Source organism: Megascapheus bottae, chromosome 21 (assembly GCF_031878675.1).
Source record: "Megascapheus bottae isolate mThoBot1 chromosome 21, mThoBot2.hap1, whole genome shotgun sequence".
NCBI lineage: Eukaryota > Metazoa > Chordata > Mammalia > Rodentia > Geomyidae > Megascapheus > Megascapheus bottae.
In genome coordinates, this window is record NC_143529.1 from 24,110,758 (window position 1) to 24,125,785 (window position 15,028).

The window sequence follows — 15,028 nt, forward strand, 5'->3', positions numbered from 1 at the left end:
ATACATAGAAAAAAAAGCCAGAAGTGGTGCTGAGGCTCAAGTGGTAGAGCTCTAGCCTTGAGAAAGTCCAAGGACAGTGCTCAGGCCCTGAGCTCAAGCCCAGGACTGGCAAAAAAAAAAAAAAAAAGGAAAACGAAACAACCATAGTGAGAATATAAGGCAAGGAGTTCAAGCTCCACTACTGGCACCAAAAATAAACAGTAAAACAAGCTAATGGGGAGGGGTGTTCTATGGTGTTACATATGTGACAGAGCCCCATGCCTAACAAGCATGAGACCATGAGGTCAAACCCGAGCACTGATGGGGGATGCAGGGGAAGGAAGCCACATCCTCCAAGCTATTTGTAAATGAATACATGAACCATAACTGAACTCGGAAAGTAGTTGAGGAAAGTGCAGATGAACCCAGATTCAGAATGGCAAAGCTAACCCTATAATGTGGAGGGCAGTAAATTTTCCCAGGCTTCAGACCTCCAAGTAGGATCCCCCACCCACACACTACCCTTTTATGTTCCATCAGAAGTTTGGAGCTGGCTGTACAATTGGCTGACTGGTTGTTTTAAGGTACAGTCCTCATAAAATGTAGATACAATAGCTGAGGCTGGAGATAGGGAGGGGTAGAGTCAATCCTTCCTTCCTGCCTTCCTTCTTTGCTAGTCATGGGACTTGAACTCAGGGCCTTAGGCTTTCTCAAGGCCAGAGCTCTACCACTTGAGCCACAGCACCTCTTCCAGCTTTTTCTATGTATGTGGTTCCGAGGAATCGAACCCGGGTCTTCATGCATGCTAGGCAAGCACTTTAACCACTAGGCCCTACTCCCGACCCCCCTCAATCATTTTTTGTTAACTGGAATGCGTTTCCCAGATTAGCTAGGCAGTGGCAGATAAGAGGACATCCAGAGAGAAGAGAGCCACCATCTAGGTGGCCCTTGTGGCTGGTAGCTGGGAAGGAAATCACTAGCACAGGAGGAATAAGGAGGGGGCAAGAGGCAATTCAGGATGTCCCTGGCCCCACCCCCAGGGGCGGGGCCAATGCCGAGATCCGCCAGCCAACTTCAGTTCTCCATCCTGCTGGGAACTCAGGCAGGGGCAGAATCTGAGCAGCCCAGCTGTTCCCAGAGGGGAGACGGCATGCACTCTCTGGCCAGGACAGCACACACAGTTCGAAGCCCTGGAAGCCTGGCTGCTGTGACTCCCTGACATTCAGCTCGGTGGCTGGCAACACCTGTCCCCCCAACAGCCATGTGAGTAGCTACTCCTCTCTCCCCTTTCTCCCCATCCCTGCTGTGGTTCAAGCAACCAGGGTATGTGGGTGGCACAACTCAAACCCCCAAAACATCGAACTTGGGGGCTCATCCCTGCCTCGCCTGCTACTCTGAGGGAGAAGGTACAGGGGATGCACCCCTAGGGTAAGACTAGGGATCCCTAGATCAGGCCTAGTGTTGAGTAACAGACCATGTATCAAGGGGTTTAATAAAGAGAATGGTGGGGAAGAAAGAGGAAGAGAAACTGGGGGCTGCTAGAAAAGGAAAGATGCCCTGGGTGGAGGACTTTGGGAGAGGTTGAGGAAGAGGAAATAGGCTGGGGAGGGGGGAAGGGCAGTCTCCATCCAGGAGACTGTGGGGGGACAGTTAGGAAGGAAAGGGGAACATCTCCATTCCCTCACTGTAGCCATGGGGTCGTTCTCTGACCCCAGGGAAGAGGGAGCCAGAGAGGGGAGGAAGGAATACTTCCTTATTGACTCTGGCCCTAGCAACAGCAACTGCTTCCCTATTGACAGAGGCAGGACCCCCTCCCCCTGTGTCCCCAGCATGTTGCTGGGGGACTGAGACCAAGGAGCTAAATGAAGGGACAAGGACAAATCAGAGCCAAAGGCCAGGCCCTGCCCACTAGCTCCTCCTCCTTGTCCTCTAGCCCAACCCCAGCCTGTAGGGTCCGTTCCCAGCTGCTGGTATCCCCAGTGTATTGCCAAGCACCACCCCACCCCTTTTCCCCTATTCCCTTGAGTTCCCAGGAAGGAAGGGCCTGTTGCCAGCGTGGAACAAGTCGAGTTTATGGGCTGGAAGTCCTACCCAGAGGCTGTTCATTGAGCTGTAACAGGCTGGAAGTATGCAGGGGGTGGGGTGCGGCCCAGGGCACCTGGCTTGTGCTCCAGATCTAGCTCACAGGCGTCTCACCTAGTGGCTCTATACCAGCTAGCGCCTGTCTCTATTTTGGTTCATGAGACTTCCATGAGTGGGACAAGGGGACAAAATGCATTGGGTGCATTAGCCTTTTAGTCTAAACAAAGGCATCACCCAGCTGCCCTGAGACCAGGCAAACAGGAACAGCTAAAGCTGCCTGCCAGGGATGGAAGGAATGGCCCAAATGGAGCCATCATTCCAAAAATGGGTGTTGTCAGATCTGAGGAACCCAAACGATGACTTTTTATATGAATTTTAAATTGACAACTATAAAGTGGCTCTGGCCCACAATCCACGGGTTGGCAGCCTCTGGATTACCATGCAGGCTCCTGTCCTGACAGGAATAGTAGTACTCCATTATAACTTCCCCTCCTCCCCAATACAGGCATGCCAGCGGCAGCGACAAAATTTCCCCACCCCAAGGCCCAAGATGACATCTAACAGCACGAGGGAGGTACCCAGCCCCATTCCCGCAGGCGTCCTAAGACTCTCCCTGGCCCTGGCAAGCTTCATTGTTGCCGCCAACCTGCTTCTGGCCCTGGGCATCATCAGAGACCGCCACCTGCGCAGTCCACCTGCCGGCTGCTTCTTCTTGAGCCTGTTACTGGCTGGGCTGCTCACAGGGCTGGCGTTGCCCATGCTGCCAGGGCTGTGGACCCAGAGTCATCGGGGCTACTGGTCCTGCCTCCTCCTCTTTTTGGGTCCCAACTTCTCCTTCCTCTCCCTGCTTGCCAATCTGCTGCTGGTGCATGGAGAGCGCTATGTGGCAGTGCTGCTGCCACTACGACCACATGGGGGCAAGAAGCTGGCCCTGCTTCTCACCTGGATGGGCCCCCTGCTCTTCACCAGCCTGCCTGCCCTGGGCTGGAACCACTGGAACCCTGGTGCCAACTGCAGCTCTCAGTCTGTCTTCCCAGCCCCCTACCTCTACCTCGAAGTCTACGGCCTCCTGCTGCCTGCTGTGGGGGCTGCCACCCTCCTCTCTGTCCGTGTGCTGGTAGCCGCCCATCACCAACTGCAGGGCATCCGCCAATTGGAGCGGGCAGTGTGCCGTGATGCACCTTCCACCCTTGCCCGAGCCCTCACTTGGAGGCAGGCCAGGGCACAGGCTGGAGCCACGCTGCTATTTGTGCTGTGCTGGGGACCCTACGTGGCCACTCTGCTCTTGTCAGTACTGGCCTATGAGCATCGCCCACCCCTGGGGCCTGGGACTCTGCTGTCCCTCATCTCACTGGGCAGTGCCAGTGCAGCAGCTGTGCCAGTAGCCATGGGTCTGGGTGACCAGCGCTACACAGCCCCATGGAGGCTGGCTGTCCAAAGGTGGCTGCAGGTACTGAGAGGAAGAGCTTCCAGGGACGGTCCAGGCCCCAGCACCGCCTACCGCAGCAGTACCCAAAGCAGGGTGGACTTGAACTAGAAGGCCTACAAGTGTCCTTCCATCTCAGCACGAAGCTGCTTTCTGTGCTTCTCTGGATCAAAGGCCTGGGCCTATCTGAGCCCACTCAGACTGAATAAAACTTCTCTGACCACTTATAGTTCTTAGTAGCTATCTCGGAAAGGGGGTCATGGGAAATCGCCCCTGGACAGAAGCTGAAGACAAATCATGAACCAAGAGACATGCCATTTCCACAGAAGCCAGTCCCTGCCACTTATTGAGGGGGGCTGATGCATCTAGATACTGGGCCGTGTGCGGGACGGGAAGGGAGTTGTCACCCTGACATGGACTTTGCTAGTTCCTTCTTGTATCTAGCCACCACAAAATCCACACACAGACACTGCCTCTGGGAAGTATATTTTATTTACATTTTTTAAAATCTGTAACTAGTATCTCTTCCTCCTTTCCATCCCCCAAGACTTGGGAAGGGAAAGAACGGGAACCTCAAAGACCTACTCCCCACATACAAATACGGACCCCATGGCTCACACCAGCAAAGGAAAGTGAAAGAGAAAGAGGTCTGCCCTCCCCCAGAAGGGTCCACAGGGCAATGGAGACAGGGTGGGGAGGGAGGGAGGCCCAGGACAAGGGTGGGTCTCAAGAGAAGATGAGAGAGGGGACAGGTCAGCTGAAGAGGTTGCAAAGTAGTCCAAGCCCCTTCCTCTCTTTTCTCTGTACCCCATGCCTCTGTTGGTAGTGCTGGTGGAGGGGGGGGTGGAGGAGAGTCCTCCCTTCATCCCCTGTAACACCAGACACCACACCAGAGACAGCAGCCATTAACGGTCAGGCCTCTGGACACAAAATACTTTTGCTCTGTGGTCTCCTGAAGTAGTTACCACCAGGGAGGCATCTCTGTGGACAGAAAGCACAGGGTCAGCAGGGTATCAGAAGCTCATGCCTGTAATTGTAGCTACTCAGGAGGCTGAGATATAAGGATCATAGTTCAAAGCTAGCCCAGGAAGGAAAGTCTATGAAACTTTCACCTCCAATTAAGCACAAAAAAAGTCAAAAGTGGAGCTGTGGCTTAAGTGGTAGAGTACTAGCCTGGAGCACAAAAGCTCAGAGACAATGTTCACACCTGAGTTCAAGCCCCAGGACTGGCACAAAAAAAAAGAGCATAGGGACAAGTGTGGGCCCCTCTCCACATTCTATTCTAGGTCCTCAGTGCCTAGCAGCTGAGAGACCAGGGGAGGAAACCTCCAGGGAGGGAGACCCCAGGGAAGTCAGTCAACTGCTGAAAGGGCATGGGGCTGCACAGGCCCCTCCTGAAAACAGGAGTTTTCACAGGCTCCCCAGCATTCCTGCCTCATGGGCCTTGGGGTTTGGCTTTCCTAGAAACCCCTGCTACCCCATGTTGCCACCCATTTCCAAATGTTCAGAGATCCTGGTCCTTGCCCACTCTGCTTACTTGCTGAGGGCAAAGTCCAGGATCTCGGCTGTGTGTCCCCTGTAGTCGGTGAGCAGACGACCAGTTCGGGCATCCCAGAGGCGCACGATGCCATCCAGGCTGCAGGTGTACACCACAGCAGTGCCAGCCTCCCACAGCAGCTGCACAATGCCGGACTGCCACAGATGTGACAGAGAGTGCAAGGTCAGAGGAGGCTGCAGAGGCCTCTGCTGCCACTGGGAGCCTCCCGGGTGGGAGCAGGGGAAGCATCAAGACCAAGCAGGAGCCAAGCACAAAGCAGATGCTCCCAGGGGCCTGAGCTTCCCTTCAGCCATGATCATTGTCCCTTGGGAACCCAGCAACACCGTCCTACCTGGTGCTGACACTGATGCCTGAGCGTTTGTGTAGACAGGTCATAAATGGCCAGGGTTCCATCTAAGTAACCCACAGCAGCCAGAGGCATCCTGGGATATGAACAGTACCAAGAAGGTTCAGGAAACCCTGGACTCACCTTTTCCCTCCTTCTTGATCCCCCAGACCAGGTACCTCCCACAGGTCCTCCTCTCCCCGCCCTCAGGTATCCAGGAGGGGGCCCTGACTGGCACTCACACGCTGCAGAAGCCCAGGGACTCCACGGAGTTGGACTCACTCTCCTCCCCCTCGCCCAGGCTGGGCTGGGAGGCCACCGTCTCAGGTCTGAACACACCCACCACCTATCAGGAAGAGGAAAGATTAGAGGAGACTTGGGTTCCTGGTCCCTACAGAAGAAAGGCAGCAGGGAGGGGAGTCAGAGAAGTCAGAGAGGGAGGAAAACAAAGGAAGGAAGGACTGGGGATGGAGATACAGCTTGGTGGTAAAGCACTTACCAACAAGCACATGGTGTGTTGAACCAGACATCAACAAAAAAAGGAGGGGGGTTAAAAAAAAAAAAAAAGCGGCACTGGGTGTTTGAGCTAGTGGTAGAGTGCTTGCCAAGCATGCAAGAAGACACCATTTCCATTTCTCAGTACTACATACACAGAAAAGGCTGGAAGTGGTGCTGAAGCTCATGTGGTAGAGCTCTAGCCTTGAGAAAGCCCAAAGACAGTGCTCAGGCCCTGAGCTCAAGCCCAGGACTGGAGGAAAAAATAAAATAAAATAAAAAGCTGAACTAGTTAATATCTACATTATTTGAGCTGGTATGATGGCATGCGCTGAGAATTCCAGCACTTTGGGGCTGAAGAAGGAGCCCCAGGCCAGTGCACATCACAAAGAGTATTCCAGGCTAGCCTGGACTGTATAGGGAGATCTTGTCTTAAAAAAAAAAAAAAAAAAAAATCCAGAAAGTGACCAGATGCTATAATCCAGCTACTCAGGAAATAAGAAATTAGGGGGGGAAAAAGTGGAGGGGATAGGGTACAAAGACTCACAACTATAATCCCAGCTAACTGGGATGAGGACAGAGATAAAGAAAACTAAGGCTAATCCAGGCAAAAAAGTGAGAGAGCTGGCTGTGGTGGTGTATGTATACACCCCAGATGCACAGGAAGCACTAATAGGAAGATCGAGTCCAGGCCAGTCTGGCAAAAATGCAAGACCTTATGTAAAAGAACAACTAAAGCAGGGCCAGGAGTTTGGCCTAGTACACGAAGACCTAGGTTTGATTCCTTGGTACCACATACATAGAAAAGAGCCAGAATTGGTTCTGAGTCTCGAGTGATAGAGCTCTGGCCTTGTGAAAGTCCAAGGACCTGAGCTCAAGCCCAGGACTGGCAAAAAAAAAAAAAAAAAAAAGTAAAGCAAAAGGGCTGGGGTATGTGCCTACCTCACTAGTAAGCAGCCCTGAGTTCAAGCCCCACCCTTCACCCCCACCCCGCCATCACCAAGAAAAAAGAAAAAGCAGAAGGTTCCTACCCAGGTCCCCAGGTCCCAGGTCTACTCACCTTGCCTGTGGTAGCACTGACCAGCTTGGCCTGGCAGTCCACAGAGCCAGTTAGAATCAGGCTACCATCTTGATTGGTAGCAACACAGGTCAGAGGGCCCTGGTGACCCTCAGTGCCTAAGATGGAACAAGAGAATAGGTGAGCTCTGGGTCCTGTCCCTGGTTTTCAGGCCTCCTCAAAAAACCTATGAGCACCTCCCCCCCATACCTTTCAGCACGTGGATGGGGTTTCCCTGCTTCAGGTCCCAAATCCGGATGGTGCCATCTTCATAGCCGACCACGGCTCTCTTCCCTGAGGGACAGATGGCACACTCAACACAACAAACGGGTGAAGGGAGGAAAGCACAGTAAGGGCACCCACACTCTCCAGGAGAGTCAGGCAAGGGCACTGGTGACCTGGGGTCTAACTGCAGGCCTGAGCCTGCTGGCCATGACAGGGACATGCGATGCTGGAGTTCCCCCTCTGTACCTAGGGAAGGAAACCCAGGGCAGCAGCCCCTTACCATCAGGGAGGACGAGGCCACAGGTAGCGGGGCAGTTGGGGCCCTGGAAGGTCTTGCAGTCACCATTCGGGACCTTCCACATCCAGGTGTTGCCATCAGCTGTGCCTGCCAGCAGGACAGGTGCCCGAGGGTGCCACTCCATCCACTGCGAAGGGAGGAAAGGTAAGCAGTGAGGAAGCTCCCACGAGGCCCATCCCATTTCCCTATTTGTAGGGATCATTAAGAACTTCCCAGTAACATGTGCAGACATTCGTGCTATGCCATTGGGTGCGCTGGCTCAGAGCAGGCTTGTCCAGGAGAGGAAGGACTGGCTCCCATAGCTCTTGCCCCTACCTGAGGTCCCAGGGATTGAATCCCCCTCAGAAGCTCTCACCTCCAGGTCTCCTGCTTCAAAGGACCAGACCTCCTCCTTGGTGTCTACCTGCCACACTTTTAAAAGACCACTCATGTCTCCCGTGGCCACTAGAGTAGAGTCGTGGCTGAAACCAGCACAAGTCACAGAGTCTTTATGGCCTAAGAAGAAAAACAGGCAGATTCAGAGTTCAAGGCCAGATTGGGCTACAAAACAATCCTGTCTCCAAGAAATGAAAGCAATACAACAGAATACCTAATGCTGGGAACACATAACCCAGGTGGGTGGCCTCCTAAAAAGACCAGCTAGGAAAAAGAGGTTACAGGCCCCAAACTCACTGCAGCTCTAGAAACCAATCTCCACCCCCAGCCACATCTCCCCAGAAGATACGGATGGCTGTCCCCAGCCAGTCAAAGCCCAAGCCTCCTGTTTATTCCATACTTCTGTGCACTCTGAGCCTCTGCCTGAAGTCCTCATGTCTTTCCTTCTGATCATTGAGTCCTACACCAGTTTCAGCTCTTTTCTGTCTTTCCTAAACTCCATTGGCAATTAGTACCTCCTGCACTGGAGTCCACACGTCATTAATCATTATTCGTCTTCCTGTGCACCTGGGGCCCAGCCCAGAGCTAGCACAAAACAGAGATTAGAAAACAGCTGCCAGATACTCACTCACTCAGGTTGCCCCCTAAAATGTCTAAAGGAACATAAACCCACTCACCTGCACACTCAAAGAGCAGCTCCCCGTCACTCAGCCTCCATACGAAGGCTTTGTCATCTTCACCCCCTGTCACTGCCAAGGTGTTGGTCTTGGGGTCCAGGCTCACACAAAACACAGATGCTGTCCCAACAAATATTCCATAAGTGGACAAGGCTCCCATCTAGAGTTCTGTCCCTCAGAACCCCCAGGAAACCTGCCTCTTTTCACCCAAAGAAATGTCTTTCCCACTGAAAAGGAAGAGTATATCCAAGTTCTTCTGGTTTTCAAGCAGCAGGTTGTTGGGAGAAATTCTTACCCAAGGGCCGGGAGTTTGGCCTAGTGGTGGAGTGTTCGCCTAGCATGCACCAAGATGGGATTCAATCCTCAGTACCACATATATACAAAAAAGCCAGATGTGGTTCTGTGGCTCAAGTGGTAGAATGCCAGCCTTGAGAAAGCCCAAGGACAGTGCTTAGTCCTTGAGTTCAAGACCCAGGACTGGCAAAAAAAAAAAAAAAAAAAAAGGAAAAAAGAAAAAAGAGGGCCAGGAGTTTGGCCTAGTGGTAGACTGCTTGCCTAGCATGCATGAAAACCTGGGTACAATTCTTGGCACCACATACACAGAACAAAGCTGGAAGTGGTACTATGGCTCAGGGGTGGAGCTCTAGCCTTGAGAAAAGTCCAAGGACAGTACTCAAGCTCTGAGATCAAGCTCCACAACTGGCAAAAATAAATAAAAAATAAAATTCTTCCCCAAGCCTACTGAACTCTAATCCTTTTCAGGACAAATCCATCTGCTCCCCTTCATCACCCCATCTGAGGGCCATGGACATAAGGTAGTCACAAATGTGCAAATCTATGCTCTCAGCATAAGCTGTTACTAGACAAGGTAGGATACAATGAGAAGAACATCATGTTACTGGATTCTTCTAAAAGCTGTTATTTGTGATAATTACATAAAATATGCTCAAAAAGGTAATTTTTAGCTAGATGTGGTAGCACACTTCTGAAATCTCGTTGTTAGAGAAGCTGAGGCAAGAAGCTGGTGAGCTCCAGATTAGCCTGGGCTATAGTAACAAGAGCTCCAGATTAGTCCGGGCTATAGTAACAAGACTATCTCCAAAAAAACAAAAAACAAAAAACCAAAGCCAGGTACTGTCAGAAAAACAAGGTTCCAGTCCCTTGAAGTTGAGCAACTTATCCAGCTGCTCAGAGCCTCTTTCTTATCTTTGAAAAATAAGGATAATAACACAAGAGGGAGGAAAAACAACTTTAGCTAGGCACCAGTCTCTCATGCCTATCTGACAACTATAGTTATCTGGGCACCAATGGCTCATGCCTGTAATCCTAGCTACTCAGGAGGCTAAGGTCCAAGATCTAGATCACAGCTCGAACCTAGCCCAGGCAGGAAAGTCCATAAGACTCTGATCTCCAACAAACTACCAAAAAAAAAAAAAAAAAAAAAAAAAAAAAAGTGTAACTGTAGATCAAGTGGTAGAACGCTAGCCTTGAGCAAAAAAAGAAAAAAAGCTCAGTTCCTAAGTTCAAGCCCCAGGAATGGTGCTCACCACCCCCCACTCCTCTCCCCCATGCACACACGAACTCACTTCCACTCCTGTTACTTTTTATCAAGAATAACTGAAAGGTTAATAAGGGTGGCAAGCTGGTAAGTAGCAGAGGTAGGATTTGAACCTGTGTCTCAACTGACTCCACGTGAAGCCTCCACCCATTTGGCCACACTGCCTCCTACCTACTCTGAGCAGCATCTTTCGCCACCACTGCCTTGTGATTCTCAAATGCCCACCTGAGTGCAACGCAAAGGTCACCTCGCTGTCATCAGGGCCCTCCATGCTGCCGACCACCCCTTCTTGGGGTTCCAGGACCCAACCCTCCTCATTGCCCTCTTCTTCTTCTTCCTCTTCTTCGAAGTCCACATCTTCCATCTCTTGAGCCAGATCATCTGCTTGGAGAACAGCGTGAAACGATGGAGCGCGGAAGGCGTTTAAAGATGGGAGAGGCAGGAGGACGAGGCTGGGATGAGTCGTGTGGTCAGAGGGTCCGGTGAAATCGGACAGACCGGGGGTGGGGGGGATGGGAGTGAGGAGAGGGCGGGAAGAGCGGGTGGGTGAGGCCGGAGGGGGCGGGCGAGGTCGGAAGACCCGGAGCCGGCCGGGCGACCGGGTGGGAAGAGGACGGAGGGCATGATGGGAAGGGGGTGTGTGAGGGGACGGGCCAGGGGAGGCGTCAGGGAACCCCCACCCCTCCGGGCCTGAGAACTAAGTGTGGGGGTAGGGGAGGGAAGCGAGGGGAGCCATGTCGGTAGGAAACACCAGTGGGGTGCGGAGGGGAGTGGGGGTCGGGGGAGGAAGAAGCAGGGGTCAGAGGCCAGGGGTGAGCGCCTCCTCCTAGCCCGTGGCCTGGGCAGCGGCAGTTCTCACCCGGGTCCGGAGGGCCGGGATCCAGTTCTACCACTTCGATAATCTCTTCATCACCGTGAAAGCTCAGGGTCTCCAACGGAGGGGTGTCGGCGGCCGCCCCGCTTTCCGATTCCGACTCCATGCGGCGCAAGCAGCCGAACCACTTCTCTGGGCCCAAACGCCTCCCAGAGTCAGCTCTGCGCGACGACGCGGAACTCGAGCCCCTCCTCCCGAGAGGAAGTAGGCGTCGGCGACACCCCGGCCGAAAGAGCGACGACCGTCCCTCCAATGGAGAGAGGGGTGAATTAGCTAAGCCACCAATCATAGGGTAGAGCTGGGAGACGGAGCAGGGGCGTGGCGGGAGAGCCCAAGCTCCGCCCAGCCTGGCCCCGCCCCCAACAGGAGGGAAACAAGCGAGCGTGCGCGCCTCCGGGGTCTCCTGGGAAGAGTAGTTCTCTTGGGTCTTCCCACGGGCTTCTGGGAAGTGTAGTTTCTGGTTGATGGGCAGGACGGAAGGAGCGGGGGGAGGCCTCTTACGCAAACTACAATTCCCGGCGGGGAGCGCGGTGAAGGGGGGGGTGGGATCTGAACATGGCGGCGGTGGTAGCGGCTACGGCGCTGAAGGGCCGGGGGGCGAGAAATGCCCGCGTCCTCAGGGGTAAGGAGAAGGGACCCTGGAGTGAGGGCCGGGATAGAGGAGATTGCTTTTCCCTCACATTCCTCCCAGAGATTGCCAGGGGTCAACACCGGCAGTTCCTGCCCGCCCCTCTTTGCAGGGTCCTAGAGTCGGGGCGGGGTGGGGGGTGGAAGATGCTCTGTAGAGGTCACCCGGTCGGTCCCCCTGCGTTCGGGTGACACGACAGCTCTGGGGTCTTGCTGCGGAAGGAAGCCTTTAGCCTCCCGCGCTCCAGGTGTTTCTCACTCACCGCAGTGCAGAGGAGAGAGCCCTGTGTTGCTGGAGTCTTGGGCGCGAGCCTTGGGTAATTCGCAGTTTGACCTTGGGCGAAGCAGTTCGTCTCTCTGGCCCTCAGTTTCCTCTTCTGTAAAATAGGGGCTGGAGGAGACTATGTAAGTCCTTTCCTGTGCTAATGTCCTGCGATTTAAAAAAAAAAAAAAAACAACCTTTCTCTGGATTTCCTTCATGCGCCTTCTATGAGTCCTCTGCAGTCCTTCCCCATCCTGTTGTCTGAAATGAATAGCGAAGCTGGCTTTCCTGGCACCGGGGTGATGAGCCCGCAGTGACGTGGAAGTGGCTTCCAAAGGTGTCACCAAGATGGCCATTTTCTCATTTCTTTTTTGGATTCCCCCTAGCACTTGTTACTCTGAACTGCAGTCATTTAGCATACTCAGATCTCCACTGTTCCTTGCCAACCCCTGCCCACCCTTCTCCTACTCACAACCCGCTCCCCCCACTACCCTTGCTGGCTTTCTCCTCCCTCCCAAAGTGATTTTGCTTACCTTCATCCACAGGGATCCTCTCAGGAGCCACTGCTAGTAAGGCTTCCCAAAACAGGACCAGAGCCCTGCAAAGCCACAGCTCATCAGAGTGCAAGGAGGAGCCTGAGCCCCTGTCCCCTGAGCTGGAATACATTCCCAGAAAGAGGGCCAAGAACCCCATGAAAGCTGTGGGACTAGCCTGGTGAGTTTTAACTACCCCTTCATTCACTAATGAAAAGTGCATCCAGGGGAGGGCAGGGTCTGGAAACCTCTCTGGTTCGGTGGGGGAGCTGAATCTCTAAGGTTGTGGGAACAGAATTGCTGGATTCCCCAAATGGAATGAATATCAGAGGAGTGGGACAAGAGAGGTGAGAAAGTATGTGAAACTGAGGTTTTCTTTGGTGTAAGCTGAGCTGATCTGATTCAGATTTGAGCCCCTGGCCTCATCCTCCATTTTGGGAGCTTGGGATGAGATCCACGTAGCAGTAATTAGATAACTGAGATAATGTAAGATGGATTATATTAATTATATAGTAGCTACTTATTCTGTATCATATTTGGCTCTGATTCTGATCTTAATACATATTGTTGATTAATATTTGAGGGAAAGGAGGGGAGAGTAACATTTTTTCAGCACACTTGAATGTAACAGTACTTTGCCATGGAATGCTTTTGAAGATAAATATTATGCTCTCATTCCAAAGAAGGTACTAAGACTCAGGGCTGGAATTTCTCTCCAGTTGTTGAGATTGTGTGTTCTTTGTCCAACATCAAAACACTCCCTTAAGTAGCAATTACTTGAGTTATAAAAGGGAGGGATGGTGTTGTAGTTCAGTGATAGAACATATGATTAGCATGCGTGAAATGCTGTTTAGTCTATGAGAGAGAGAAGAAGGAGGACGACCATGATGAGGAGGAGTTGAAAGGAAGGGATCTAGGGCAATTTAAGCATAGGAGACCTTTGCCACTCCAAAGGAAAAAGGCTAGGCTGCCTAAAGACTCACAAATAGTTACTCAGGCAAGTGTATGGCAGAGTTTATGCTGATACTGTCAGGACATGGGGAAAAGGAGTAAGCAGTTAGGCAGAGACTGGACCACATGGAGCCTTTTGTGCCATGTCTGGGAGTTGGGACTTAACTCGTAAAGGATCGAGAGTTGTTGTGAAGTCTTAAGCAGAACAACATTAGCATCTATTTGTATGGGTTCCTCAAGCAACCAGGGTGGAGGACGAGCAGATATCTTAGCATTCATGCATTTGGCAAAGCTGGATTGATTTCCCCAACAACTCTGACTTAGGGTTTAGCTCCTGCCCAAATCCCGTGCACATCTCCCCACCCCTAGGGCCATCGGCTTCCCCTGTGGTATCCTCCTCTTCATCTTCACCAAGCGGGAAGTGGACAAGAACCGTTTGAAGCAAATGAAGGCTCGACAGAACATGAGGGCGTCCAACACGGGCGAGTATGCGAGCCAGAGGTTCAGGGCCTCCCAATATTCCACAACCCCTGAAGTTACATCTGGGTCTCAGGCCTGAGAAGCACAGCAACATAGATTATTTTGACTGTGAAGTCCTGGTTGGCCAACTCTGGCCATTGCATTTCAGGTCCACCAGAGGGCGTGTGTAACCCAGGCTGTTGCCATCCCCTGCCTACCCCATAACAGGAGCCTGCTAAAGGCAAATAAAGTTTTTGAGTGTTGGAAAGGAAGCAGGTCTGGGTTCCTGAGTCCCCTTGGAGGGGAGGGGCAAAGGGTGGGGTTGGTTACTCAACTGTGCTCCCTCTCACAGAAAAGCTGTGTTTCTGGTAGGTGGACGGGCAACCACTGATTTAAGTACAAGAAGCCTAGGCCAAGCCCTGGGGACCAAGCCCACAGAATTGCCAGCCAAGAGGGTGGGGACCCACTTAGCCTCCCAACAAATAATAAAAAGAATCAAAGGCAGCATTCAGGGTGTGGAGGCAAAAAGCACTACTCTTAGCCCAATCCAAATGACTCAGCCTGTCTGGACTCAGTTTCCTCATTTCTAAGAGGTTGGCCTGGAGCTTTTTGTTTATTTGTTGTTTGTATGTGTACACCAGTATTAGATCTTGAACTCAGAGCCTTATGTCCTCCCATTTGCACAGGTTTGCACTCTACTACTTCCAACTTTTTGTTGACTAATTGGCAATATCTCCCTGATTCATTTTACCCTGGCCAACTTTGAACCTCAATCCTCAGATCTCAGCTTCCTAAGAAATCAAAATTACAAGCAAGAGAAACAGCACCTGGCTTGGATTGTAGGGATGAGTGTGGGTGTGGGTGTGTACAGGCATGCACATCAGTACTAGGGCTTGAACTCAGGGTGTAGACACTGTCCATTGAGGATTTTTTTGTTATTGTTGTTTTGTTTTCTCAAGTCTAGCACTCTACCACTTAAGCCACAGCTCTACTTACAGCTTTTCTGCTGGTTAGAGATGAGTCTCACAGACTTTTCTGTCTGGGCTGGTTTCAGACCATGATTCTCATATCTCAGCCTCCTGAGTAGCTAGGATTTTAGGCATGATCCACCAACTAGAGATCTTCAAAATTGTATGTATACATGTGGCTTTGTGGGAACAGTTAGTAGCTCTCAAGAGTTTTTGTGAACAATCCATGCATAACAAACAAAAAAGCGATCAAGTAGAATGATGTTGTGAAGTCTCTTCTGAGTCCTTAACTGTAGCCA

At 52.0% G+C, this 15,028-nt stretch overlaps 3 protein-coding genes across 4 annotated transcripts in view; 2 read left to right on the forward strand and 1 right to left on the reverse strand.

Moving 5' to 3' along the window:
- The first annotated feature begins 1,103 nt into the window (after positions 1-1,103).
- Gpbar1 (G protein-coupled bile acid receptor 1) lies at positions 1,104-3,697 on the forward strand. Its single transcript, XM_090354804.1, has 2 exons — positions 1,104-1,242; positions 2,567-3,697. Exon 2 carries the CDS (start codon positions 2,612-2,614, stop codon positions 3,596-3,598), a length of 987 nt encoding a protein of 328 aa, XP_090210930.1. The 5' UTR covers positions 1,104-1,242; positions 2,567-2,611; the 3' UTR covers positions 3,599-3,697.
- A 263-nt stretch (positions 3,698-3,960) lies between these two features.
- Aamp (angio associated migratory cell protein) lies at positions 3,961-11,159 on the reverse strand. The gene is made up of 11 exons (XM_090354805.1): positions 10,915-11,159; positions 10,281-10,436; positions 8,498-8,617; positions 7,801-7,940; positions 7,428-7,572; positions 7,133-7,216; positions 6,926-7,041; positions 5,613-5,716; positions 5,377-5,467; positions 5,025-5,179; positions 3,961-4,468 (listed from the first exon to the last, which is right to left on the reverse strand). The coding sequence occupies exons 1-11, from the start codon at positions 11,033-11,035 to the stop codon at positions 4,393-4,395; spliced, it is 1,308 nt and encodes a 435-aa protein (XP_090210931.1). The 5' UTR covers positions 11,036-11,159; the 3' UTR covers positions 3,961-4,392.
- Positions 11,160-11,471: 312 nt separating this feature from the next.
- The window catches only part of Pnkd (PNKD metallo-beta-lactamase domain containing), a 60,504-nt gene continuing 56,947 nt past the window's right edge, over positions 11,472-15,028 (forward strand). The window contains exons 1-2 of one of the 2 annotated variants that reach the window (XM_090354800.1): positions 11,472-11,551; positions 12,364-12,532. In XM_090354800.1, coding sequence (XP_090210926.1) covers positions 11,485-11,551; positions 12,364-12,532 — 236 coding nt within the window. In that variant the 5' untranslated portion in view covers positions 11,472-11,484. Of the gene's footprint in view, positions 11,552-12,363; positions 12,533-15,028 lie in introns of those variants that run through there. The other variant, XM_090354802.1, reaches the window with a different exon arrangement.

Bases quoted from the DNA above. Each gene is read 5' to 3' on its own strand.
- Gpbar1 (XM_090354804.1), top strand. From the start codon at position 2,612: ATGACATCTAACAGCACGAGGGAGGTACCCAGCCCCATTCCCGCAGGC.
- Aamp (XM_090354805.1), bottom strand. From the start codon at position 11,035: ATGGAGTCGGAATCGGAAAGCGGGGCGGCCGCCGACACCCCTCCGTTG. The intron at 10,437-10,914 runs GTGAGAACTGCC...TTCTCCAAGCAG, and splicing joins TCCCGGCCCTCCGGACCCGG to ATGATCTGGCTCAAGAGATG. The intron at 7,573-7,800 runs GTGAGAGCTTCT...CTCCCTTCGCAG, and splicing joins TTGAAGCAGGAGACCTGGAG to TGGATGGAGTGGCACCCTCG.